The sequence below is a fragment of the Passer domesticus genome, chromosome 32 (assembly GCF_036417665.1).
Source record: "Passer domesticus isolate bPasDom1 chromosome 32, bPasDom1.hap1, whole genome shotgun sequence".
Classification (NCBI taxonomy): domain Eukaryota; kingdom Metazoa; phylum Chordata; class Aves; order Passeriformes; family Passeridae; genus Passer; species Passer domesticus.
This window is the reverse complement of record NC_087505.1, coordinates 1,753,628-1,779,407: the sequence shown is the minus strand read 5'-3', so window position 1 is coordinate 1,779,407 and position 25,780 is coordinate 1,753,628. Positions and strand designations below refer to the sequence as shown.

At 61.4% G+C, this 25,780-nt stretch overlaps 3 protein-coding genes across 6 annotated transcripts; all 3 read right to left on the bottom strand.

The window, feature by feature from the left end:
* Window positions 1-280: 280 nt before the first annotated feature.
* Window positions 281-19,453, bottom strand: KCNN3 (potassium calcium-activated channel subfamily N member 3). Its single transcript, XM_064401400.1, has 8 exons — window positions 18,201-19,453; window positions 15,570-15,665; window positions 12,097-12,515; window positions 7,641-7,782; window positions 5,970-6,080; window positions 4,627-4,754; window positions 4,387-4,456; window positions 281-3,972 (listed from the first exon to the last, which is right to left on the bottom strand). The coding sequence occupies exons 1-8, from the start codon at window positions 18,915-18,917 to the stop codon at window positions 3,676-3,678; spliced, it is 1,980 nt and encodes a 659-aa protein (XP_064257470.1). The 5' UTR covers window positions 18,918-19,453; the 3' UTR covers window positions 281-3,675.
* A 319-nt stretch (window positions 19,454-19,772) lies between these two features.
* On the bottom strand, window positions 19,773-21,417 carry PMVK (phosphomevalonate kinase). The gene is made up of 5 exons (XM_064401419.1): window positions 21,287-21,417; window positions 21,132-21,195; window positions 20,419-20,571; window positions 20,223-20,352; window positions 19,773-20,021 (listed from the first exon to the last, which is right to left on the bottom strand). Exons 1-5 carry the CDS (start codon window positions 21,367-21,369, stop codon window positions 19,885-19,887), a joined length of 567 nt encoding a protein of 188 aa, XP_064257489.1. The 5' UTR covers window positions 21,370-21,417; the 3' UTR covers window positions 19,773-19,884.
* Window positions 21,418-22,253: 836 nt separating this feature from the next.
* Window positions 22,254-25,655, bottom strand: PBXIP1 (PBX homeobox interacting protein 1). 4 transcript variants are annotated; one of them, XM_064401401.1, is made up of 11 exons: window positions 25,564-25,655; window positions 25,058-25,126; window positions 24,761-24,866; window positions 24,609-24,676; window positions 24,379-24,523; window positions 24,076-24,288; window positions 23,976-23,999; window positions 23,835-23,893; window positions 23,636-23,761; window positions 22,564-23,549; window positions 22,254-22,483 (listed from the first exon to the last, which is right to left on the bottom strand). In XM_064401401.1, exons 2-11 carry the CDS (start codon window positions 25,115-25,117, stop codon window positions 22,423-22,425), a joined length of 1,848 nt encoding a protein of 615 aa, XP_064257471.1. In that variant the 5' UTR covers window positions 25,118-25,126; window positions 25,564-25,655; the 3' UTR covers window positions 22,254-22,422. The 4 variants fall into 4 exon arrangements, with proteins under 4 accessions (XP_064257471.1, XP_064257474.1, XP_064257473.1 ...); XM_064401404.1 differs by having other exon boundaries at window positions 22,254-22,480; XM_064401403.1 differs by having other exon boundaries at window positions 24,609-24,673.
* Window positions 25,656-25,780: the final 125 nt, after the last annotated feature.

Genomic DNA, 25,780 nt, shown 5'->3' with positions numbered 1-25,780 from the left:
ATGGCTTTCCAGAACCTGGGAAAAAGGGGAGCCTGACCTTTCTGTAGGAACATGCAAAGCTCTGGTGCCATTGGGCTACACGCAGATCCAGACCTGCTAGAGGTCAGCTTCCAAGTACTGGAAATGAGTACAAGGGGGATAAATGATAACAGCTCGGGTTCTGCACTTCTCCCTGTCCCCCATCCTCACTGGCAGTAGTAGCTGTACTCAGAAACAGACATTTTTGGCAGCAGCCTGCTGTTGCTGCCTGCTAACAACCGTGTTGGGTACAAAACCATAATTGAAAGTTACCATAACCATCATAATATAGCAATATATTTCATAGTTAAAATAAACTATTATGCTTTCCCCTATCAATAAAAAAGAAGCGAGCAGTACAGAGGCAAGATGCAAACCCAGGTCAAAGCTCCTTAAGTCTGGACAGAAACATCCATGAGTTTGCAGAGAGATTGTGGAATTTTTCTGGTGTTTCTAGGATAGTTCCTTGCAGGCGGAGCAGGAAGGAGAGTCGTGGAGCAAAAAAAAGCCCCCAAGACTGTGCCAAAAATGGGACTGGCTGGGTCAGGTGGCTCCTGGAGGGGCAGTGGGGATTGGCCCCATTGGACTGTGGGATCAGAGGCTTCCCAGCTTGCAGGAGGTCGGCATCGCTGCGATTTTCCTCTTGTGCTGTTCCTCCACCTTGGTTGCTGATCTCGGCTCTTCTCTCTGTCCTGATGTCCCTTAGGGTACCCAAAGCGATCATCTCAGGCGTGTGGACAGGACAGGCTGGGGAGCACTCACTGGAGCTGTGCCAACCGAGGCTGCTGGTGACCAAGAGCTGCCATCAGGGAGCAGCTCTGCTGGGCTGCCCTGCCCTGGGGGCTCCTCACCATTCCTGCCCTCACTGTGGCCTCAGGTGGGCTCTGGGCTCCTGGCAGCAGGGCTGGAGGGGGTTGGTCTCAGTGCTGGCCACGGTGGAGTCCACTGGGAGCAATGGGTGAGGGTTACTGGTGCCAGTGCTGAAGAACTGGCAGGGGAGTGGGTGAAGGGGTGGGATATGGGGATTAGGGTGGGCATTCAGGGGTGTGGAATGGTGCAGGGGTGGGATAGGGGTCTGGGGTGTGTGGGATGCAGGGTGCAGACCCTGGGCTGCCAGGTCCCAGGCAGAAGGGTTGTTGCACTGCAGCTTGTGCTGAGGTGAGGCCAGGGAGGAAGGTTTAGGGTGCACAGGGACCCAGCCTCGTCGAAATCCCACTGCAGCAGCAGCTGCTCTGCCCCAGAGCAAGGCTCTCTTGCTCCAGCTGCAATCCCAGCTCTCTCACTGTGGTCCTTACCAGCTCCAGCCCTGGGGCCTGCAGCTGGCAGCACTTGTCTCACTTGGTTGGATTTCCCAGACTGATTTTTGTGCTGGCAATATTGATCCTTAAGAATCAATACTTCCTCTGGCTCTCTGATGCCCCAGGACACGTCTTCACACCTCATCCCATGCACAGCACCATTCCATGGGCAGTTTGCTCCTATCTGAAGCCCAGAAAGCATTTTTCTCCACCAGCTGCCTGCAGGCCAGGGAAAAATGCTGCATTTCAGGCTGTTTCTCAGAATTTCTAACATATTCTCCATTGCTGTGCTGAAAACCTCCTGAGAGAGATCAGCAAGGAGCTTCTGCTGGGCAAGGTGGACAGGGGGCCACCCACAGGCACACAGGGAGATCATGGGGGGCTTCCAAGGCAGCAGTGAATCCCCAGCCATCCGTGGGATATCAGTGGTAATTACAAGAGCTTGGAAGAGCAGCTCTTTCCCAGCAGCTGTGAATCTCCCACTGGCCAAGGACCAGCAGCAATGGGCACCTGGCCTGCCTGAAGGAAACAGGGATGATTGTACTTGTCCCCTGCTACCAACACCTCTGCAGCACAGGGATCTCATTTTGCAGTGCTCCTGCTGTTGCCTTACAGCCTTCTTCCTCCTCCTTCTCCTCCTCCTCCTCCTTGGGCCAGCGTGGGGGCAGTACTCCTCACTAACTACAGGTTATTTTCTGTGTAACTCCAGCTGCAGGGCACAAGGAGTGAAACCACCTCACACCACTGGCAGCAAGAGAATTCTTCAGCATTGGGGGTGTAGGGGTGGTGGTGCAGGAGGGTGCTGTGTCTCTACCCCTATGTGTGCACAAAATCCAGCATTATTTATGGAAGGGAAAAAGTTACAAAGGAGAGCGTTACAGGCTGAGTATACCTGGAGTAGCACAGTGACTGATTACAATTACTGACACTGCTGGGTGAGGTGTAATTAATATTGCAGAGTAATTACATAGTTACTTCATCTGTTTAAAAATATATAAATACTCTCTGCTGAGTTTTCATGGAAAGCAGCAAACACCAACCCCAAAGTCGGAGCCTGGCATGGCTCCATGCAAGGATCCAGGAAAGCCAGAGCATGACACTGGGGAAGAAAAAGAGAGAAATGGTGAATGCAAAACAGAAAGTGGCTGGTTCCAGAAGCAGCCAGGTGATGCCAAGGGTACCTCAGGAAGCTGAACACCAGCAAAAAAGTATAATGGAGTCTGAGGTGCTGCACTTTGGCGGGCATGGGCAGCAGTGCCTCTGCCAAGACGGTGCCAGAGAGTGCTGCTGCCCTCCACCAAACCCAGCAGAAGCGGCACGAAGGCCATGGGCTTTGTTTTAAACAGATGAAGCACCTGCCCCTGCTACCACATCACTTGCCAGTGAGCTCCTGCTTGATCCTGGTGGACTCGACATTGCCAACTGGGCTCAAGCATGGATGTTCCCAGCACAAGTGGAGACAGTTGGAGCTGATGGGGTGTTCATCCAGCACTTCTGAGACTGCTGCAATGAGCCCACTGGCTTTGCGAGATGCTGGGAGGCTCCCAGCAGGCAGTGATGTGAGCACCTGGAGAGCCCCTCAGTGCCCGAGCTGGCCTGCCAGCCCCATCACTGGCCACCAACACACTGGCTGGGGGCAGCCCTGCGTGGCCCTGCACGCTGTAGGCACTGCTTTCCTGGCTCTGGCATGTGTCTCCAGGCAGAATATGACACTAAGGACCAGAAAGAAGAAGCGTCCATTGCTCTTCTCCGGGTAGAAAACACTCACAGCTCCAGAGAACTCCACAGGAAGGTTACAGTCAGACATTGTCACCCAGCTTTGGAGTGAGGGGGCTGTCCTGTGGGTCCTGGCAAGAAGATGGAATGGAGCATAGGCAGCGTCAGCCAGAGCCTGCATAACAAACCTCCCCACACTGGCATCTGCCTGGCGAGGTTTGGCAATCGTGAGAGGGGCAGGGGGGCCAGGGGGGGTGCCCCAGGGAGAAAAACTCTCCCTCCGGTGTCTCCGTTGCTTCAGTGCTTCTGACTTGGTGTTTTGTTTTGTTTTGTTTCGTTTTGTTTTCAAACGTGAAGACCTGAGATTGAGCGTGGGTTTTCCGTCTGCCACCGGACGCCACGGCCCAGGCTGGCCCAAGGCATCACCTTCTGTCCCCTTCCTTCACCACGTGTAGAGGCACCTGAACAGGGATGCAATTCCCCATACCAAGGCGTTGGCAAAGCTCCGAGCGGTGCTCGGCGCTGCTGGTCCCACTGGCTCCAGCTGAAGGGTCCTGCAGCCGTCCAAGGACCAGAGGAAAGTTCACAGAGACCTCATGATCTGTGTGGAAACGCTTCCCCTGTCCACGGCGGGGGCCGTGTTTTAGCAGCTGCTTGAGCTCGTGTAAGGGGTGGGGAAGGAGGTGGAGCTGACCCCGATGGGGCTCTCAGAGAGAGGTGTCTGGGGGGTGCCCACGGGCACACCGACGCCCCGGGCCTCCAGCACGGCGGTGAGCAGGCGCTGCTGCTGCTGCCGCAGCATGTCGGCCATCAGCAGGGGCAGGGAGTTGAAGCTGGCGCTGAGCTGCTCCAGCTTGGATTCCAGGCCGCTGATCTGCTTTTCCAGGTCCTCGCTGCGGTCGTTTAGCTCCGTGATGAGGTCGTACATCACGTTCTGCATCTGGGGAGGGGACACAGGGGACAGCGGCAGGGTTAGTGCCATGGCTGGAGGGGTTGGTGCCGCTGCTGCTAGCAGAGCTCACCCCTTTACCCCTTTCTGCCCCATCTCAGCCCGCCCCAGGTTCTCCAGGGGTTCTGCGACTGCAGTTTGGCTCATCCCTGGCCATCAAAGCGAGGAAACTCTGCTGGCCCTGTGCTGCTGAGCACTGGTACCCCTTGCAAAAAGGGTTCCAGGGAACCCCTAGCTCATGAACGTGTGTCTCCTGCTTTGCAAGGGCAGCCATCCCACAGCAGCTATTCCTTGCTGACATTTACTGAGTCGGAGCATTTTGCGGTCAGCCAAGTCTGCTTTAGTTACTCTGAGTGAAGAGAAACACTCAGTCTGGCCAAGCCACAGGGTTCCTGTGGGACTTGCCTTTGAGAGGTCGACAAGGGTGTTGGCTTGGTCACTCAGCTTCCTCTGCTCCATCTTCACGCTCCGTAACCTGGAGAGAAGGAAAGAGCACATGGCTGTACTCCCTCCCCTCTTTCAAACTGCATCTGGAGACCTGCCTGCATCTTGGGCCATGGCAAACTGCCCCCACACCCCTTCCAGGGACAGCATCCTGCTTCATCTGGAGCTCAGCTGCCCCCAGCCCACTGCACAGCCTCTTACTGGTGGATGGCTTGTAGGAACTTCCTCTGGTGCTTTCTGACTTTAGCATGGTCGATCTTCTTCAGCAGCTTGGTGTGTTTGTAGATCAGCCACGTTTCCCGCAGGACGTTGGCTGCCGCGTTCTTGATCTGCAAGGGAAGAATGGCTGCAGGTCACCAGCCATGTGGGATCTCAGAGACTCTGGCTCTGCCATGAGCCAGGGTTGCACTTGACCTGCCCCAGCTGGGGCAAAGCACTCAGCTCTGCACCCACACACTCTCCTGGACTGTTCCAGGGGGTGCTGGACACTTCAACAGGAGTTAGAGAGGGCAGAGCTGTTGGCCATATCCCAGTCCTGCTCTGCACTCGTGCTCCAGCACTTGACTCTTTGCCTACACACAAAGTTGTACCATAAGCCTCAAGAAAAAAAAAAAAAAATTCCATTTTTTTTTCTTGATTCCTGCACCCATCTGCCAATCTTGGCAGGTCCCAGAGTTGCAGGTCCCAGTTGTGCTGCTGGCGTTGGGACATGACTTCTGCAGACTCTCTGGCTGAACTGCAGCTCGGCTGCTCACTCCAGCAGGAGCTGGCATGGAGCCTGCAGATCCCTCAGGGCTCACCAGCTGTTTTGCTCTCCCAGCCTGGTCACACCAAGGTCCTGACTATTCCTTGGGTGTCAGGGCTCTGCTCTCTGGGGTGAAGTGGGTGCCCTGGTTGCTTCCCACCACTGGTTGCCTTTCCAAGGGCTGCACTGATGCTCCTTTTGCCACCATCCCCTCTAAAACATATTCTAGCATGCAGAGCCCGTTATGTGACATGCCACTGTTGGTTGGCTGATGCTTTGTCATGGTGAGGCTGCCAAGACCAGTGACCTCCATGCTCCTACATGCTACCAGGGATGTGACACCAGCCCCTGCTATGACAGCGACCCCATGAACACCCTGCTGCAGGCTCTGGGACCCTCCTCAGGGGAGCCTCACCGTGTGTTTCTTATCTGAATCACTAAAACCCAGTTGTCTTCCTGACAGGAAGAATGAGATAATGCTCTGGAAGAGGAGAGAGTATGCTCCTAAATCCCTGGAAGAGAGCTGCTGCTCTTTGTCTCAGTGTAACTCTTGTGCCTGTGCTATATCCACAGCTCTTGGACAACCTCCTCAGCAGTGCTACCTGCAGGACCCACACCCAAAGGTGCCAACACCTTCCTCTCCCGTTGTAGCTTCACTCAGAGATGCTGGCACCTTCTTCCACTGTGGTACCCACAGTACCAGAGGTGCTGACACCTCCCTCCTGCCATGGTAGCCCAAATGCCCAGCTCCTGGCCCACAGCAATGCCCCCACTCCTGCTGTCCCCCACGGCACCTTACCCGCTTCGTCAGCTGCGTGTCCATCATGAAGTTGTGGACATGCTTCTCAGCTTTGGTGAGCTCCAGCTTCCTGGCCACCACAGCCACCACCAGTGCTGTGCATCCAGCGCCCTGTGCAGGGACATCAGTTGGGGAAACAGCTCCTCACTGCTTTGTAACACCAGCACTCCCACCCTCACCCTTGAAATCTGCTAATTAACTAAAGCTACGTGTCCTCCCCATTATCCCAACAAGATCTTACAGAGCCTGGGTGTCCTTGAGTGGCTGATAAGGGCTCTGTAACTAGCAGGAGAGGCCAGGGCTATTAACAAGGTCAGCATTGGTCACAGGGGAGCCTGTGCCAAGGGGCAGGCCAGAGATCTGCCCCTGCCAGAGCCCTCCACTCCCCAAGAGAGATCTGGGCCAGGAGAGCAGTGAGGAAGCACCAGGCAACATGGATGAGAGCAGAGAAGAAATCAGGACCCTTTAAATTGCCACAGATAGCAACTGCACTGGCTGGGAGCTCCCTTATCCCAGCACTCAGGGCCAGATGTGTGTGGCAGCCACCATCTCCATGCACATCTGTGCCGAGGTGTTCTTTCCAGAGCGTCCCTGCTGTGCTCCTGAGCTCTGCTCATGCCAGCTGGGTCACTTCCCCCCTGTGCTCTGGCAGAGTGCTGTCAGCCTGGCAAGCTCTGTCATTAAAGAGTCATTAATTAACCTGGTACCCTGAATCCTTCAGCGTCCTCAAAGGTCCTGCTGCACACTCTCAGCTGCCACCACCTCTCTCCTCCTGGATGAGTGACTACCCCTGGTGCTGCCCAGCAAAGCCTCCAACCCCAGAGGGTCTCCATTCCATGGGCTGGGGGCTGTACTGGGGGTGGGGGGACACTTTGACAGACTTCAAAGTCACCACTGGCTGGGGAAGAGTTTTGGGAGCCTGCAGCACCAAAATCCCCTCAGCTGAGGCAGCAGCTCCTCCTCTGCTGGCAATTCCTGCATCACCCCCATCCACAGGGATTTCCTCCCTTGCTTGGCTCTCACCAACACCAGCCTTGCTGCATCTGGCCTCATCCAAGACAGATCAAAGCCTTGCAAAGGATGAACAGCTCTTGGTGGAGCCTCCCCAGCTGATGCTGCTCATGGGGTGTCTGCCCTAGCTGGGAGGAGGGATGGCTCCATCCCCAGGGCCTGGAGCTGAGGTGGGCAGAGCTGATGGCTGGGGTACATCTGTGGGCAGCTGGGACCATAGGCCCCCCAGCATCTCCTTCAGCAGGCCTGGCTGGAAAGTCCCACAAGCCAGGAGATCTCGTGGTGGGCTTCCAGGCTCTGGAAAATGGTGACCTTTTGGCCAGAAGGAAAGGAACCCATGGCAGAAGAGCAATGGAAGCCAGATGGTGTGGACCAGCATGGCCAGGGGATGCTCGGGTGCCCTTCTGCTCCCTGGGGACATCACTGACTGCACCAAGGCCCTCCACCCTCACTGAATGTGGGTCCAAATCCACCCCAAATTCATGAACCAAGACAACTCTATCAACTTCCAGGCTATGAGACCTCAGAGCTGAAGTCGTTAGGCCTTGTACATTGACAAAACCACTGAGAAACAGGCCCTGGTAAATTCCAGTGGCCCCCCCTCTGCCATGGAGACAGGCAGAGCCCAGAGGATGGAAAGCAGCTTGGCATGACCCTTACCATGATGCCAGTGAGCAGGCACACTCCCTTCCCACAGTAGGTGTGTGGGACCATGTCCCCGTAGCCGATGGAGAGGAAGGTGATGGAGATGAGCCACATAGCACCCAGGAAGTTGCTGGTTACATCCTGCTGGTCATGGTACCTGCCAAGGAGACAGGGACATCAGAAACGGGGGTACCTGGGCACAGCGGCTCCCCCAGCACGGGCTGGATTAACAACCCAGGAGGATGTGCCATAGTAGCAGTGGTTGCACAATTTCTGGCACAGGAAAAGCCACATGGACAAAACGAGAGCAGAAACTCAGCGGAAAGGGCTTCTGCTTTCAGTCAGACCTGTCACCACGTCCCAGTCCTGTTGTGTGTCCCCGGTGTCATGCGGTGCTGCAGCGATATTTGGCTGGTGGCAGAAAGAGCTGTGGCTCTGCCAAGGCTCTGACCACAGCAGCTCACCCCTGGCACCCTCCCTGCATCCCTCTGCTGCTGCAGCCTGGGCTGTGGCACCCCAGAACTGCTGGGGATGGATCCTGTCGAGCCTCTGGCACAGGCTTGGCTTTCAGGAACAGGGGAACAGTTCACACACTCGAGACACAGCACATGTGGAGTGGCTGCAGCTTTGGGAATGCTGCAGATTTTCCAGGTCCCTGCTGGGGATGTGAGGTCAGTGACCACTCTGGCTGTCCCAGACTGGCTGTGGCTTTTCCAGGGGCTCCAGCTGCCTCCAGCTCCCCAGGGCTGGGCAAGCACAGCCCAGCCACGCAGGTACAATTTCCAGGGGTGTAGTGCTGACTCCTGGCAGCCCAGCAGGGCCTGGCCCAGCCTGCAGAGGGACTCAGCCCTAAGCTGGCAGGGGCAGGGAGTGCCTTTACCCCACTATGAGCAGGATGGTTCTTCTCCTGCCTCCCTGGCAGGCTTCTCCCAGCCTCTTCACAGGATCTGGAGAGAGAAAACAGATGGAGCTTTTGGCAATCCCAGCTCCAAGATCATCACTCGCAGAGCAGTTGGGTTTTCTCCTCTTTTGAAATGTTTTTCCTTCAGCTGGAGACTCAAATGATGTCTTGGTTCAGGAGAAAGCACCTTCAGCCATGGTGAGGCTCACTCTGGCCAGCCCATAACCACAGTGGTGCTCCCCAAAATTCCAGTGCCAGCAGTGGGGCACACACAATTATCCCATCCAGTGTCTTCTCCTGAGGAGAGCTGAGCCCACCTCACCCCACAGAGTGGAATGTCCTGAGGGAACAGCCCCAAGGGCACCGTGCTGGACTGGGGGGGTTCCAGACCTACTGAACAGAGGGATGTTTTCTCTTCCGAGCACCACTTTGAGCAAGAATTGACAAACCAGAGGGGCTGGCCGGTGTGGGCAGACAGAGGTGGCACTCAGGGACACCAGCACCCTTTCTGTCACCCCCTTGTCTGCCTGCTGCCGCTGGGGCCACAGCCACCCTCACTGCTGTGACAGCCGTGAGCATCATCCCCCTCCCGCCCTGCCCTCGGCCGAGCCGACCCCGCCGCTGCTCGGGGCACGGAGGGCACACGGTGAGGGCACAGGGTGAGGGCACAGGGTGAGGGCACAGGGTGAGGGCAGACAGGCACAGGGTGCGGGCACAAGGTGCGGGCACAGGCTGTGGGCTCAGGCTGAGGGCACAGGGTGTGGGCACACAGTGAGGGCACAGAGTGTGGGCATAGGGTGTGGGCACAGGGTGTGGGCTCAGGCTGAGGGCACACCCTGCGGGCACACGGGCACAGAGTGCGGGCACACCCTGCGGGCACAGGCTGCGGGCACAGGCTGAAGGCACAGGGTGCTGGCACAGGCTGCAGGCACACGGGCACATCCTGCGGGCACAGGGTGCAGGCACAGGCTGCAGGCACAGGCTGAAGGCACAGGCTGCGGGCACACGCTGTGGGCACAGGCTGCAGGCACAGGCTGCGGGCACACGGGCACATCCTGCGGGCACATCCTGCGGGCACACCTGAGGGCAAAGGCTGTGGGCACATCCTGTGGGCACACCTGTGGGCACACGGGCACAGGCTGCGGGCACAGGCTGCGGGCACAGGGTGCGGGCACACGGGCACAGGCTGCGGGCACACCTGCGGACACACGCCGCGGGCACACGGGCAGAGGCTGCGGGCACACGCCGCGGGCACACGGGCACACACCGCGGGCACACGCCGCGGGCACACGGGCACACGCCGCGGGCACACACCGCGGGCACACCTGCGGGCACAGGCTGAGGGCACACCTGCGGGCACACGGGCACAGGCTGCGGGCACACGCCGCGGGCACACGCTGCGGGCACACGCCGCGGGCACACGCCGCGGGCACACGGGCACACGCCGCGGGCACACGCCGCGGGCACACGCCGGGCCGGAGCGGCAGCGCTGGCGGAGGCTCCGCGGGCGGCGGAGCCGTGGCCGGGGGAGCGGGGCGAGGTTGCTAAGCGACTCGCTGCCTGCGGAGCGGCGCGGCCCCGCGGAGCGCACGGGAGGATGCTGCTGCTGCTGCCCCCACAGACACCACGGAGCAGACGTGGCACCACAGCCCCAGAAGTCTTGGAGAGGCAGCGCCGCCCCTAAACCGGCCAGGTCCAGCGGGTGCTGGGCTGGAATGGTCCTGCAAACGGCAATAAATTGTTTTGCAGTGCCACTGGGCGGTGTGGACAGGGGGACACGTCCTGGGTAGCCCTTGTGGGGGCTGTGTGACCCCCCCAGGGTTGGTGCATCCACGAGGGATGTGGCATCCCTCGCACATGGAGCGTGTCCCAGGGGTTCTGCATTCCCCCAGCCCTGCATCCCCCAGGACTGACGCATCTCCAGCCCACCTGGGTTCTCTTCTGCCTCTCTGTACATCGAGGGAGGTGATGGCAACTGCAGTGCCTCGTCTGCATAATTTCTGGGGTTTTTTGTTCCTGATAGTTCTTCCTTGCATCTTCCAGCCTAAGCCCTGCCAGGTGTTGGATTACCCTGTGTGTGTCCTGGGTGCCTGTTCTCCTGCTCCCTGCTTAGGAGGCATAAGCCACAATTCCTCAAACACAATTAGGCAGTGCCTGAGCATCCAGCTCATAAGGACAGCATCATTAAGGGAGGCAGGAAGGCAAATGCAGCCAGTAAAAGCTCATAAAATCTCAGTGTGCCATCCCACGCCACTGCCACAGCACTTAGAGCTGCCCTAATGCCCCTTGGCAGCGTGACCAGAGCAACGGGACCCACCCTGAGGAAGGGAGGGTGGCCTCCTCTCACTTTGAAAGAAGCAATCTGGGTCTCCCAGGTAACGCTGGGGTGCCACTTGGTGTGATCCCTCACACCTCAGTCCCAAGGATGACACAAAGCTGCCACAGCAGGGCAGCTTGTGGAGGGCCTGCCCTCCCTTCCTTGGGTGCTGCTGGCAGCCTGCGCCGTGGCCGTGGAGAAAACCCTCTGGCACAGCCCTGGGATGCCACCAGCACAGCCCCCCTGTTCCCTCACTAGACAAAGAGTGGTGGCGGGTCCCTGAGAGATGGAGGTGCAGTGATACCCACCAGGCTGGTCGCCACAGCAACCCCGGTGCTGAGCACGCTGCTGCTGGCACGGTGCCATCGAGCTGTGGGTATGTCACCACGGTGTTGTCATGGCAGTCAGCTGCAGCGATGCTGGAGCCTGAGCCAGGCCCATCAGCACCTCTGGGCCCTCCTCATTCGCAGCCCCCAGCTCCCAGCACTCTCCTTGTTCCCCACCATGTTCCTGGGGCTGCTGGCATCACACATTGCACCAGGACCCTGCCTGGCTTAGGAACTGAGCTGTGAGGACAGGGCTGGCCCTGCTCTGCGTCCTGCCTGTGCCATTTATCATCTGTGACAACAGGGCTCAGTGCAGGGAACCACTGAGGCCCCAGAGCCCTGCAGCCCTCCTCCAGGCTGTTGGGACATCGCATCTCCATTGAGAATTCCAAACTGCCATCAATCCCAAACCACAAACCGATGAGCTTCCAGAGCCACTGCACATCATCATCCTGCATTCCTGAACTGCTGCACATCCTGAACCGCTGCACATCCTGAACCGTGGAACATCCCAAACCTCCACACATCCCAAACTGCTGCTCGTCACGCGTGTCTCCTGAACTCCTGAGCATCCCAAACCTCCACACATCCCAAAGTGCTGCTCATCATGTGTGTCTCCTGAACTCCTGAGCATCCCAAACCTCCACACATCCCAAAGTGCTGCTCGTCATGCGTGTCTCCTGAATTACTGAGCATCCCAAACCTCTACACATCCCAAAGTGCTGCTCGTCATGCGTGTCTCCTGAACTCCTGAGCATCCCAAACCTCCCTGCATCCCGAACCTCTGTGCATCCTCAACAGCCGAGAATCCCAAACCTCCAGGCTTTCCCAAGCCCTGAGCATCCTGAGCTGCCACAAACCCCTAACCCCTGCTCACCCCAAACCCCTGCTCACCCCAAACCCCTGCTCATCCCAAACCCCCCTCACCTCTCACACACGCGGACTGTCCACGCAGCGATGATCCAGAGGGAAATGCTGAACACCAGCAGCACCGTCCCAGGGCAGATGGTCATGAGGGTCTTCATGACGAAGCGGGTGTTGAAGTTGATCTTGTTGAGCGCCCCGATGCTGCGCGAGGAGGCGTCGGTGAAGAGCTTGCTGTGCAGCAGCATCACCCGAGCGATCAGGTAGAGGCGCAGGAACATGGGGATGGACAGGATGATGTCCACATCAGCCTCTGCCCGAGATGGTGTGTAGGAGAAAGCCAGGCGAGCTGTCCAGAAAAATTTGTACTCCCCGGGGATGGGGTGTATGGCACAGACCAGCATCTCCAGGCTGATGTAGAGGATGCGCTCGTACGTCATCGCTATCCGCCAGTCGTCAGCTCCATTGTCGATCACAAAGAGCTGCCAGGATGCAAAACCACGCCGTTACCAGCAGCCCCACGGCCTGCCCGCTGGCATCCCTCCCTCTATGGCACTGGGGGTCAGGGCTAAGAGGAGCTGGGTGTGGCTCAGGGATGGACGGAGGAGGAAAACATGGCACTGAGTCACCACCAAGCTCTCTGCTGCCCTGCCAGGGGTGGCCTCGTTGCAGGGGACACCAAGAGCTTCAAGGTGCCTGGCCTTGAGCACGCACCCAGGTACAGCGTGGGGACAGCTCACTCAAAATCTGGCTGGCAGGAACCCAGCTGCCAGAATGTCCCCCTCATCCAGGCCACAGAAATGGGGAGGCTGTGGTGCCACGGAGCACCAGCATGAGTCACCCCAGTGCCCCTGCTCCTGGTGTGGCGCTGATTTCACTGACAGCCATCACACCCCGAGTGCCAGGGCAATATCTGGGCAGTGAACACCACAGTCAGAGCATCCAGCTGCTGGCGGAGATGGGATTCAGTTGTCATGGCAACTGACGGTTCATCCTGGGTACAGCAGCTCCTCTCCCATCATCGGTGATGGAGTTGGGGTCTCTGCAGGAGCTGGGGAGATGGCAGCTCAGTTGGCCTCTCTGGGATGCCACCAGAGCCCTGGGAGTCACCCACCCAGGTGACTCGGCAGGGGCAGCCCCGAGGCTCCTCCCTGGTGTGACAGGGACACCAGAATCACCCCAGCAGGAGGGACACGCTCAGGGCCTCTCTGCAAGCAGCACTTGGCAAAGGAAGCACCAGGAAGGGATCCAAGGGGGATGTGGCTGCTGTCCGTGCCCGCAATCCTGCAGGCACAAAGCGATGCTGGCTGGCTCACAGAGCCCGGGCAGAGGGTGAGAGGTGGGTGGGGGGCACGGCCCCAGCTGGCCCTGAGCCCGGGAACAACCCTCCTGCCCTGCCAGAGGCCCCAGTACACCTGTGCCAGGCGCCTCGCTGGCACAACGTGGCACTGGGGCTGTCCCTGGGGATGGCAGGAGCCACCGGGGCTGACTCACGGAGCGGCTGTCCCAGCCACCTCCCTTTCTGTAGGGAAAACTCTGCTCCTTTTAGCTGCTTTGTTTGAGAAATTGTTTACAAAAATGCTCCAAGCTGTCAAGGGAGATCCTCAGGCATTTAGCAAGCTGACAGCCTATTCCTTCCTGGAAAAGGGTGTTAAAATAAACAAATTAGCAAGCGGAAAAAGGCAGGAGCCTTTTGACTGTATGATGGGGAGTTGCCATAGGCCAGGGAAGGGAAGGAGCAAGATTTGGGCAGGATTCCCCTGAGCCAGCCCCTCTCTGTTCTGTACCTGTAAAGCATCAAAGTGGGTTTCCATGGAAACCTAGTGTGGTTCAGTGGTACCCAAGGGGGCATTTCCCAGCACATCCAGCACGGGAAGGAACAGGAGCATTGACCACCACATCTCCAGGAAAACAAAGCCCAAGGAAAGCCACCAAGACACCTCATGAGGATTAAAGTTCCACCAACAGCCTGAACAGCTCCAGGCACTCCAAGCACAGGGATGAGGGATCTCTGCCCCTCCAGAGCACCTTGGCAGGAGCTGGCAGCACTGCCAGCACTGCTCTCCTTCACGTGCTGTGATGATAATGGGGTGCTGGCAGAGGATGGCACGTTCTGCTCCAGGGACATCACTGGGGTGCTGAGCGATGCCTCAGCCCCAGAGAAACTGAGGCACAGGAAAACCTTCAAAGGACTAATTAACACAATTAGCAGGATGATAGAATCACAGACTGGCTTGGATTGAACAGGACCTTAAAGCTCATCTCATTCCACCCAATTTCATGGGCAGGGACACCTTCCACTGTCCCAGGTTGCTCCAAACTCCATTCAGCCTGGCCTTGAACATTTCCAGTGATGAGGCAGCCACAGCTTTTCTGGGCAGGAGGAAGAGGGAATCCCGAGGGAAGAGGCTGAAGTAATTTTTTCCCAGAGGCTGGGAGGTCTCACAAGTGCCATGGCCAGCTGAGCACAGTCTCCCACCTTGGCCAAGAGGTACAAGAAATTGAGGATTTACAGCTCTGGCAGCCCCATTCAATTTGTGTTGGATTATCAGCACTTTCTTTATAACACTTTAGAACACACAGAGCAACCGAGCAGCCAGCACAACTTTGTTTGGAGCAGATCAAGTCAAACTCATCTGATTCCCTGTCCCGAGCAGAGCAGCTGGGACCACGGCGAGGCTCAGTCCCCACGTGCAGAGGGGCAGCAGTGGCACTTTGGCTCTGGTCGAGGCAGGAGAGGTGGCATGACCAGTGTGCTGCCTGGGTGGATGCTGTGTTTGCACAACCCACTGCCAGGAACAACAAGCAGAGGAAGCACTGAGCGCCGAGGGCACGGCTCACCCGGCTGACCCCAACCACCGTCATCCCGACGGGGTAAATATTATTCCAGCAAGAAGCAGAGCTCTCAAATATTTGCACTGAGAATCTCACCCCCAGGCTCGGTCCCCACGGGGGCAGGCTGAGCTGCAGGGAGGGGGATGCTGCTGCCAGCCCCTGCGTGGCAAAGCCCCTCTGTCCCCAGCCCCAGGCGGGACAAGGTGGGATTTTGGTGCACTCAGGGCCATCCCCTCCCAGGATGCTCCTTCTCCTGGCTGGTGATTCATTCCTCCCAGGCCCTGCACAGGCTGGCATTGTGCCGAAGCACAGGGAAGCACAGCCTTCCTGGAACAAACTGGGAGTCCTTTAACTTCCCAGGGAGGAAGAGTGTGTGCAGCCCTGATTAGGGAAGGATTTCGTGGCTTTCTTTGGCACTTTGGCTGGCTTGAGCCCTTCCTGGCTATAGTCTCCCCAAGCCACCAGCATATCTGCCAGGCACCTGGGGCTCAGAGAGACCAAGAACTGCCCCCCAAGAACCCTCCCTGCCCCTCAAGACCCCGACAAAGAGGAAGGAGGCTTTGGGATGGAGCAGGATGTGAGCCCAGGTGCCGTGTCCCACTCGGGTGGTTGGCAAAGCCCACAGCCCACCCCAGCAGCCCCTGGCTTGGCACTGGTGGACCAGTGCCAGGACCAGTGCCAGGACCAGTGCCAGGACCTACCTGCACCTCCCGGGTGTGGTAGGCGATGATGAGGCCCAGCAGGATGACGGTGGAGAGGCTTATAAGGCATTTCAGGGCCAGGGAGAACATGGAGTCCTGCAGGGTGAAAGCAGGGAGGGCGTTAAGGGGCACACAGCTCTGGGAGTCTGCTGGCACCGGGCTCCACACCCCAAAGGAAATGCTGCCCCCCACCCCTGCTATCCCCATCCTCAGTGGCACTTTTGCTGCTTCAGCTCCCCCCTAAGCAGCTTGGCACAGTAGTAAGGGCACCATCAGAACCACCAGCAAAAACAATTAAAAACTCTTTTTTAGTTCTATTCTGCTGAGAGCAGTTCCCAACCTCCCCTCTGAGATGTTCAACCCATCCCCATCTAGCCTGAGCCCAGTGTGATGGTATCCACACAGAAGATCTAACCAGACTCTCCAGCTAATTGCTCTTATGTAAATTAAACCAGCCCCTGATTGCCTGGTGGCTGAAGTGGCGGGTGCCTGCTGTGACAAGCAGGATTCGCTGTTCCCTTTGCACGCTGGTAAACTCGTGTGCGTGCCCCACTGATGCCTGGCCACTGGCAGCCCCTCACCAAGGTGTAATTCCCAAACCAACCCCCCTCACCACCCATCCCACACCCCCGTGCCACCCCCAGGCCTGGCACACCCGTGGCCTGGAAGGCCCAGCACACTCCTGGCGTGCCATCCTCGGCTCCCCAGCGTGCCAGGCTGGCTTTGGCCTGGCCTGGCTCCCCCTGCCCGTGCTCCTCATCCCCACAGGGTGTTTGCACGCAGAGAAGGGACTATTTGCTGTGGAGGCGGCACCGCATTGTTAACGACTTGGCTCTGGCTGTGCAATTGTGTGGATATAATGGCTGGTGCTAAGAAAAGTGCTGTGACTAAACACTACTATTAACAGGCAAGCTCGGGGGCAGCGTTGTGCCAAGGTGGCTCTGGCCAGACCCTTCTCAGGGACACCAACCCTGCATGTGGCACCCGCTGCTCCACCTGGCAAGTGTCACACGGCGTGTGCCACGGAGAGACCTGCCAGGAAGAGCCATTCCTGGGCCCCAAGCTCACAGCAAACAACGTGGGGTCTGGCCTGAAGTGGGGAAGGACCTTGGCACCCTGGCACACGTCCCGCTCTGCCATGTGGATGGCAGAATGCTTTGCCCTGGTGGTGGGAAGCAGCAGGAGAGGCCCTGTGCTGCCCACAGCCAGCTGACAGGCAAAGCCTGGCCAGGGCGTCCTGGCTGCCCAGCTCAGCCCTGGCACCCTCTGCCTGGGGGCACACGGTGGCACGGCTGGGCCACGGGGCAGTGGAGCTGCGCTGACATCCCCGTCTCCCCACCCCGTCACGGCCCTGCCCGTGAATTCTGGGGCTGCTGCGGGGCGGATTTACCCACAGCTGCTGCAAATCTGGCCAAAATCCTCCGGAGGCCGCAGCCAGGGGCTGCCCCGCAGCCTGTGGCTGCCACCACAACTGTTTGTGTGGCCGGGGCAGGGGCGCAGCAGCGTGCCACAGCTGCTGCATGGCAGCGGCGCTGACTCACGGGGTCTCCCCCAGCTGACACAGCAGCTCGGCGTGCTGGGGCCAGCAAGGGTGGGCGCTCCCCCGGCGCCGGGCGTGCGGGCACGCCGAGCTCAACAGGTACCAGCTGCAGGTGGGGCGGGGGGTGGTTTGGCTTTGCTGCTGCCAGAGGGGAGTGGGAACCGCCAGAAAAAGGCTCCGGCATTGAAGCATCTTTTTTTCTCGGCGAGGATGCCAGCTTGGCAGGCATGCCCCTGCTTCAGACAGAGCAGGGGAAGTGCTGCCCGCAGCCCCCTCCATGACCTGGCAGCCGTGGGGGCTCAGGAGCCCCCCAGCCGGGCACCTCGGGGGGGAGGCAGCAGGGTCCCCCCCCAAACCATGGGACCCCCTCCTCCACCTGCCGTGCTCCCGCTGCCCCCCGTGCCGGATAAAGGCAGGAAACGGGGAGCAGCCCCTTCCCCTGCACGGGGACCCCCGCTGGCTGCACCCCGGCCCCCCCAGCGCTGACGCCCATGGGTGCTGGTGGGGGTGCCGATGCCTTCCCCTCTCTGGATAAGTATAAATAACATGACAGATGTCTATACAAAGAGTTATTCATATCGCTGCCAACCAGCGCAGCCCGGGAGCAGGAGCTGGAAGGGACGTGGGGGGGAGAATTATAAATAAAAGACACTGTCCTGCAAAAAAAAAAAAAATTAAAAAAAAAAAAAAAGGCAGGAAGGGGTGTGGAGGAGGAGGAGGAGGAGGGAGGGGGTGCTTCGCTGCACGGCCGGGGGCACAGTGCTTTTGAGGAGCGCACTGCCATGCCAGCAACAGGCACCACAGAGCTCCGTGGGTCGGTGCCCGCTGCTGCAAGCGCAGGGGGCAGGACTGGAGGGAGCAGCCACCAGCACAGAGCCCCTGCAGCTCCAGCCGGGCGCTCACCCTGCCCAGCACCTGTGGCTGCGGCATCCACTGAAGCCCTGGGAGCATCCTGTGAGCCAGCAGCCAGCCTGCCTCACCCTGCTCCGCTCCGGAGGAGCTCCATGTTTATCCCGCGGGGTAGATGGGGCAAAGAGCTCCGTGCTGGCCCCAGCAGCAGCCCCGCACGCACCCCCCGGCCCCGCTGGTACCTTGGAGTAGAGCCCCCAGGAGAGCTCGGTCTCAATGACCATGACGACGATGCCGAACATGCCGAAGATGAGCGCGTAGTCGCTGAGGCGCTTCCTCTTCTCGAAGAGCGCCCGGCGGTGCCCGAGCCGGTAGCCGATGTTCTGTGCCTTGCGCTTGGGCCCCTTGGCAAAGGTGGTGGGGGCCGGGCGGGCGGCCGGCCGGGCGGGACGGTGGGCGGTGGGCGCGTGGTTGTCCTCGCGTGAGACCACGATTTCGGGGGGCTCGCCGGCACCGAAGAGCTGCAGGGGCTGCGCCTCCGGCTCGGCCTCGATGAGGTTCCGCCGGGATGCGCTGAGTCGGCTGAGGGGCTTCATCACGCCGCCGCTGTACTTGCAGGAGCTCATGGCGATCTCGGTGAAGGGGTTGCTGTCCCGCCGGTGAACCAGAGGGCTGGGCTGCCGGTGCTTGCTGCTCGCCACGCCAGAGCCCGCTGGGTGGTCGCCGAGGTTGAGCTGGCTGCCGTGGCGGGAGGAAGGGTGGAGGGCGGCGGGGGCGGCGGGAGGAGGAGGAGGGGCCCGTAGCGACCCGGGCGAGGAGTGCAACAGGCTGTGCTGGAGCGGCGGCAGCGCGGAGGGCGGCGGCGGTGACCGTTCATCCCCCGGTAACGGGCAGGGACACCGACCATCCTCCTCCAAGTCCCCCACGCCCGAATCGTGGAGATGCCCCGATGTCTCCATGCCGGCGGTACCGGCGCCGCTTTACGGGGCACCGGCTCCGCTCTGCTCGCCACCGGCCCCGTTCGCTGGATCATGAATGGGCTCCGTGCTCTCGCCGCTATCGCCGCCGCCACCGCCCCCGCCGCTGCCGCTGGCCCGGCCCCGCAGCGCCATTGGCCACGCCGGGGCTCCCCGCAGGCTGACATCATCCCCGCCCGCTCCCCGCTCGGATCTCCCCCCCCAGCACACCCCCGGCTCCTGCATCTCTGCGGGGTCGTTCGGGACTTGTAGTGCACCGGGGTTGCACCGGGCGCCGCTGCCCGCCCGCCCCGCTGGACGAGCCCCGAACGACCCCTCGTGTTTAAGGCACCGGGGTGCCCCCAAGGGCATCCCCCCTCCTTTGATGTGATCGCCTTTAATCCGTTTAGAGGCCGGGGATTACGAGCGGCAGCCGCAGCAGGTGTTCCCTTCCCGGGGTGGGTCACCCCACGGACGGGGGGCACGGGGTGTGGGTCTCACGGTGTCCCCAAGGTCGGGGTCAGGGTAATGGTAGAGCCAGAGTATGGGATATACACATGCAGAAGTTTATAGGGCCCTAATCCCCCCTCAGAACCCCCTGCACACCCACCCCCACCCCGTCGTGCCCAGCTGTTGCAGGAGAGGAGCAGATGTGAGGGCATGAGTTTGGGAAGCAGATAATCTGGAGAGAATTGGCTGCTAGAAACCTTATTAAAAGACACCGTGAAACTCCCAGCTGGTGACCCCCTGCTTGGACAGAACTGCACTTCTGCCTCCTGCAAGCTGGGAAACCCCTGGTGGCGCAGGGGCAGGGTCACCTGTGTGTCCCTTGCCCAGAAATGAGACACAGGCCCAGCGTGGTTCTCAGTGTCAGAGCTTTATTCCAGAACAGGAACCACCAGCAGGAGGTGGAGATGCTGAGGGGCTGGGGGATGCTGCAATCCCCCAGCCCCAGCGGAGAGACATGGAGCTATAGGCTCCTGTGGACAGACTGCACCAGCACCTCCAGCTGCTCGCCCAGGGCCACCTCGTCGCCGTCGTTGGTGATCACCCAGTCAAAGGCCACTCCCTGGTCCAGGCCACACTCGGATTCAGCGTCGTCCACCCCTGGCAGCACAGAGCCCAGGGGGGCCCCAGGGATGGTCAGCACGTGTCTGTCTGTGCCCCCACCATGGCTTCACCCCCCTGGGCTGGGGGCCTGGATCCAAAGCCCCTTGCCCCCACTGCCAAGGAAGGGCAGTGCAGGCAGCAGACCCGTGCCCAGCGGCTTGGTGTCACCCTTGGGGAAGCTGCCCCTCACTTCCTCACCGGCGACAAAGACCCAGTTCCTCCTCTTCCTCGTCTCCTCAGCAGCCACCACCCTGACGGTCTGCACCGCGTCCCCGTAGGCGGCGCGGAACCACTCCACGTCTGACGGGCGCCGCGTGTCGCTCACCACCTGCACGGGGGCTCCGTCAGCGCCCGGCCCGTGCCCCCAGCGCCCCTGGGCACCGCCAGGACTCACCCACACCGGCTGCAGTGCCCCCTGCACCGCTGCCCGGCAGAAGAAGCCGGGGTCGGCGCGGCGCTTCTCCTCGCCCCAGCGGATCATGTCCTGGCGGAACCTCTCCTTGTAGGCGCTGGCGTCCAGGAGCCTCTGGAAGTCCAGCCCGTGCTCCTGTGGGGAAGGGGGGGGGTCAGCGGGCACGGCCTGGGCCAACGGGCACGGCGTGGCACAGCCTGGCACAGCACGGTACACCACGGCCGTGGGATGGCACGGCTTGGCACAGCGCGTCCTGGCATGGCTCGGTGTGGTACAGCACGGCCGTGGGATGGCACGGCTTGGCACAGCACGTCCTGGCACGGCTCGGTGTGGTACAGCACAGCCGTGGGATGGCACGCCTTGGCACAGCACATCCTGGCACCGCTCGGTGTGGTGCAGCTCAGCACAGCTTGGCACGGCGCAGGACGGCGCGAGCATGGCAAGGCAGAGAACAGCAAAGCACATGCCCTGGCACGACTCAGCGTGGCACGGCACGGCTCGGCGCGGTGCGAGCGTGGGACGGCGCAGCACGTGGTAGAACACGGCACTGCCTGGCACAGCTCGGGATGGTGTGGCACTGTGTGGTACGGTACGAGCGTGGGTTGTCCCGGCACGGCGTGGCACGGCACGAGCTGGGCCAGCACAGCACAGCAGTGTCCTGGCACAGCTCGGCGCGGCGTGGCACGGCTCGGTACCTTGGCGTACTGCTCCTTGAGGGGCCCGGAGAGGCGCAGAATGGTGCAGACATCAGGGCCCAGCCTGCGGGAGGGGAGCGAACGGGACGGGCGCTGGCACCGGCTCCACCCGGCCGAGTCCCGGTACCATCCCCGCGCCCAGCCCCGCCCGGTACCGGCTCCGCAGCTCCTCGGCCACGAAATCCTTCCCCGATTTCCTCTTCCCGCTCAGCAGCAGCACCGCGCGCGGCGCCGCCATCGGCGCTTGGCCCCGCCCCTGGCCCCGCCCACGCGGCCACACCCACTGACCACGCCCTCCTGGCCCCGCCCCCGGCGGCCCGCCCGTCTCACAGCGCCCCCTGCCGGGCCCGCAGCGCGGCCGGTCCCGGTACCCCCGCACCCCCCTGTGCCCCTCGCCCTCTCCTTCCCCCAGCGCCCCCACGGCCTCCTCACACCCTCCATTCTCCTCTGGCGTTCCCCAGCATCTGCATTTCCCCAGCATTCTACCCCCAACAATCCCTACTCCTCTTCTGCACCCCGCTTTCTCCCGGCATCCAGTTCCCCCAGTGTCCTTTTCTCTCCGAGCACCCTTCCTCCTCAACATCCCTATGCACCCCGCTTTTTCAACTGCCCCTCCTTTCCTTTCCTTTCCTTTCCTTTCCTTTCCTTTCCTTTCCTTTCCTTTCCTTTCCTTTCCTTTCCTTTCCTTTCCTTTCCTTTCCTTTCCTTTCCTTTCCTTTCCTTTCCTTTCCTTTCCTTTCCTTTCCTTTCCTTTCCTTTCCTTTCCTTTCCTTTCCTTTCCTTTCCTTTCCTTTCCTTTCCTTTCCTTTCCTTTCCTTTCCTTTCCTTTCTCTTCACTGTACCTCCTCTAAATCCCCATTTTCCCCAGCACCAATCCCCTTTCTTCTCCCCCAGCACCCCCCTTCCCTCCAACACACCACATTCCTCCCTGCCCTCCCTTTTCATCCGCACGCCCTCTCCCCCAGCCGCCCTTCCTCCTCCCTGCACTCCCTCCTTCCCTCTCACTGCACCTTTGCCCGCAGCACTTCAGTGTCCTCTGCTCTGCCCTTGCACGCCCTGTTCCTCCTCTGAACCCCCGTTTCTCCAGCCCCCAGCCCCATTTTCCCCACATCTACACAGCTCTGCCCAGCGGTGTCTTTATTCGTGGTGGCAGTGCAGCGTCACACAGTGCATTTGGTTAGGGATGTGGCCCTACTTGGCCCTACAGGGTGTGCTGGTCACCCCAGACCCCATAAACAGCACGTGGGGAGCCCTTGTATGGGGGTGCTGGCACACTACTGCCCCCCTGGCTCTACCCACGTGTGCCATGCTGCCTTGGGGCTCTCTGGCTCCACACGTTCCCGGAGGTGCTGCTGCAAGAGAAGGGAAAATTCGATGTGCTGCAGGAGGGGGGAATCCCTGGGGTCTCCTGGCACCACCCAGCCCAGCTCACCCGCTGTAGTGCCGCAGCATGTACTCCTCGAAGCCGTCAGCCGCCTCCTTGTCGCCCCGCTCCTGCCACGCCACGTCCTCCAGCAGATCCTCCACGTCATCCACAAAATCCACAAACCGCAGCCGGTCGTGGGCAAAGACACCGTCAGCCCTAAAGGCCCCATCGAGCTGCGGCGCCAGCTTCCCAAACTGTCTCCCCAAGCCCAGCTGCCCCATGAAGCTCTCCAGCAGCTGCAGGAACTGCACCTTCTGCACCGGCTCCAGTGCAACCCCAAGCACTTCCTGGCCCTCCTTGTGGGCGCAGTCGGTCACCCCAGAGCAGCCCTGTGGTGCCCGGTACCGCTTGAGCCAGGGCAGCTCACGGGAGTGGCTGTGGGAGGCTGAGCCTGGCTTGCCCCAGGTTTTGCCTGGCTTGTGTTCACGGGGGGCTCGGGGATCCTTCTTGTGGGGTTTGCCGTGCTCTCTCCTCTCCTGCTCGTGGGGGGACCCCCTGGCGCCGTGCTGCTTGTGCCACTTGCTCTCCTTCTCCACCTTGGACGGCTTCTTCCAGGGCGTGGAGAAGGACCCTGACCTGTCTGCCTCCAGCACCTGGGCCAGGTGCTGCTCCAGGGCGCTCAGCTCCTCCACGAGCCCCTTGAGATCCCCAGAGCCGCGCGCACGGTCCAGGGTGTCCGCCAGCTCCTGCCGCAGCGAATCCAGGCTGCCGCGCCGCCGCGCCGCGGCCTTGCCGTGCCCGGGCACCCCCGCGGCTCGTGCCTGCTCTGTGGCACGTGCCTGCTCTGCCCGCGGCTCCCGGGGGCTGCCGGGGGTCCCCGTGGCCTGCAGGCGCCGCAGCTCAGCCTGGGCCTCCCGCAGCGCCGTCACCTCCCGCTCCAGCGCCGCGCGCAGCCGCGCGTTCTCCGCGGCCAGGCTCTGCTGCTGCGCCCCGGCCGCCGCCGCCGCGCCCTCGCTCTTGTGCAGCAGCGCCTGCAGATCTTCCTTGTGGGCCTGGGGCAGGGGTGGGGGGCTGTGAGAGGTGGCAGAGGGAGAGCAGCACCGGGATGCAGCACAGAGGTGTGGTACGGGGCACCGACCTGTAGCTCTGCCTGCATGAGCCGGATCTCCTGGTTCTCTTTGGCCAGCTTGTCCAGGAGCTGGCTCATGGACTCCATGCTCTGCGGGCCCCCATCGTCTGGCAGAGGGGGCTTCTGCTGGGAGTCCTGGAGGACAGGAAGGTTGGGAGCCCTGGGGGCGTTGAGGACACCCTCAGCCCTGCTTGAGACCCCTCCTTACATTGCTGTCTGTGGACAGCAGTGACTCCTGCTCCCAGCTCCCCACACTCTCCACGGGGCCTGCAGAGAAGGACACGGGTCTGAATGTCCAGGCTGCTGCGAGATGTCCCCCTGCCCAGGTGGGCTAGTCACCTCTACTCACCATCTGCCACGTCGTAGACACCGCCTGGGGAGAGGAGGGGACAGTGAGGGGGGTGCCTGCACCCTGTCCCTGGGGCCTTGGCCACTGGGACCCCACTTACCCGTGACGACCAGCAGCCCCACAACCACCAAGGCCAAGGCACCCAGCAGGTACGTGCTCATGCTGAGCCCATCATCGCCAGTGTCCGGTGTCCCCCGGCGTGGGGCAGGCGTGACAGTGGGGGGCTCAGGACGGGGCTTGTGGCCCGGCCGCCACCGCAGCCCCTCCGTGTTATTGTCACTGCTGGAGCAGGACACGTCCTCCGGTGTTGGCCCTAGGGGGAGACGGGGGGGACCTCCAGGGAGGGTCTACACCTAAACGCTGCCAGCAGATTCCCCCAGGCCAGCCCCCTGCGAGGCCTGACCTGCCTGGGGGGTGTCAGGGCAGGGTTGTGGCTCAGCCTCAGCACTCAGCTCCTCCTGCTCATCGCCCTCCAGCACGCTGGGCTCTGCAGAGCCATCCAGGGCAGGCTCTGCCCCTGCCTTGGACTCCTCGCATTTCTCTGGGTCCTGCAGACACAGGCACATGGGGTACCCCTGTGTGGGGAGCAGCCCACCAGTTTCAGCTCACCCCCAGCCCCCCGGTGTGACTCACCCCCTGCCCGCTGCCCTCAGGGCACACGGTCTGCCTGGGGAAGGAAGTGGCACCATTGGCAGTCACTGCTGGGGAGAGGCAGAGCATGGCGATGAGGCAGCGCCACAGGAAGGTGACACCAGGCTTGCCCCACACCCCTGGTGGCTGCCTGCCTGTGACTGTGTCCTGGGTGCCTTCATCCTCCTCCTCTGGCTCCTCATCGTCAGACCCGTGGGAGGCTGAGTCCTGCTCTGGACCCACCGTGTCAATGGGCAGACCCTAGGGGAAGGGGGTACACAGGGACCTCCATGTGCCTGCAGCCCCAGGTGGGCACTGTGGGGTGTGCCCGGGGGTCTCCAGCTCTGGGGGGGGCTGCCCTAAGGCCCCCAAGGCATGGGGTGCCAGCTCTGGCACGTTGCCCTGGAGATCTCAAGCAGTGAGGGTCTGCTCTGGGCGTTGTGAGCCCTCACCTCACTGCCCGCCAGCACCCAGCTGCTCTCGTCATCTCGGGGATCCAATTTCTCCGCCATAGGGACAACCTGCGAGGGGACAGACGGGCGGACACACGGACAGCGGGACGCGACCCAGCTCCCAGCGCCGGGACAGCCACAGTCCCGGAGCTTTCAGGCTTTCAGCGAAGCCGTCCCGGTGCCCCGGCTGCACCCCCGGACACCAGCTGCCGCCGCCGGGTATTTTTAGCCGCTGATGTGACCCAGCAGGTGGACGGGACACGCAAGGCCTGCCGTGGGCAAAACCAGGGGCCCCGCTCGGGATCCCACCGCCCCACAGCAAAGCGCCAGCACCGCGCGGGGGTCCCGAGCAGCCCCCGCCCCTCTCTCCCCCCGCCCGGGACGCAGAACCGGCCCGGGGGTGGCGGCCCCGCCGGTGCCAACCCGCTCCCCTCCGCCTCCCGCGGCCCCAGCCCCGTTCCGCCGCCGGTGCGGCCGCAGGGCAGCGCTCCCGCCGGTGGCGGTACCTGCGCCCGCCGCGTCCCGCCGGGAACTTTCCCCGCCGCCGCCGCCGCCGCCGAGAACCGGCGCGCACGTGACGCCGGCGGCCAATCGCAGCCCGCGGCGCGGCGTCGCGAGGAAGGGGCGGGGACAGCGGGCACCGCCCCCCGGTACCGGACACCCCTCCCCCACCCCCCTCCGGTACCGGACGGACAGCGACACCCCCGGACGGACACCCACACC

Coding starts and splice junctions, on each gene's coding strand:
- KCNN3 (XM_064401400.1), bottom strand. CDS start 18,917: ATGGAGACATCGGGGCATCTCCACGATTCGGGCGTGGGGGACTTGGAG. Junction 15,666..18,200: donor CCTGGGGGCTCTACTCCAAG/GTACCAGCGGGG, acceptor TTCACCCTGCAG/GACTCCATGTTCTCCCTGGC. Junction 7,783..12,096: donor ACAGTCCGCGTGTGTGAGAG/GTGAGGGGGGTT, acceptor TCTCCTTGGCAG/GTACCATGACCAGCAGGATG.
- PMVK (XM_064401419.1), bottom strand. CDS start 21,369: ATGGCGGCGCCGCGCGCGGTGCTGCTGCTGAGCGGGAAGAGGAAATCG. Junction 21,196..21,286: donor GCCGAGGAGCTGCGGAGCCG/GTACCGGGCGGG, acceptor CCCCTCCCGCAG/GCTGGGCCCTGATGTCTGCA. Junction 20,022..20,222: donor GAACTGGGTCTTTGTCGCCG/GTGAGGAAGTGA, acceptor CTGTGCTGCCAG/GGGTGGACGACGCTGAATCC.
- PBXIP1 (XM_064401401.1), bottom strand. CDS start 25,117: ATGGCGGAGAAATTGGATCCCCGAGATGACGAGAGCAGCTGGGTGCTG. Junction 24,000..24,075: donor GGGGCTGCTGGTCGTCACGG/GTAAGTGGGGTC, acceptor TCCTCTCCCCAG/GCGGTGTCTACGACGTGGCA. Junction 23,762..23,834: donor TGCTGTCCACAGACAGCAAT/GTAAGGAGGGGT, acceptor CCTGTCCTCCAG/GACTCCCAGCAGAAGCCCCC.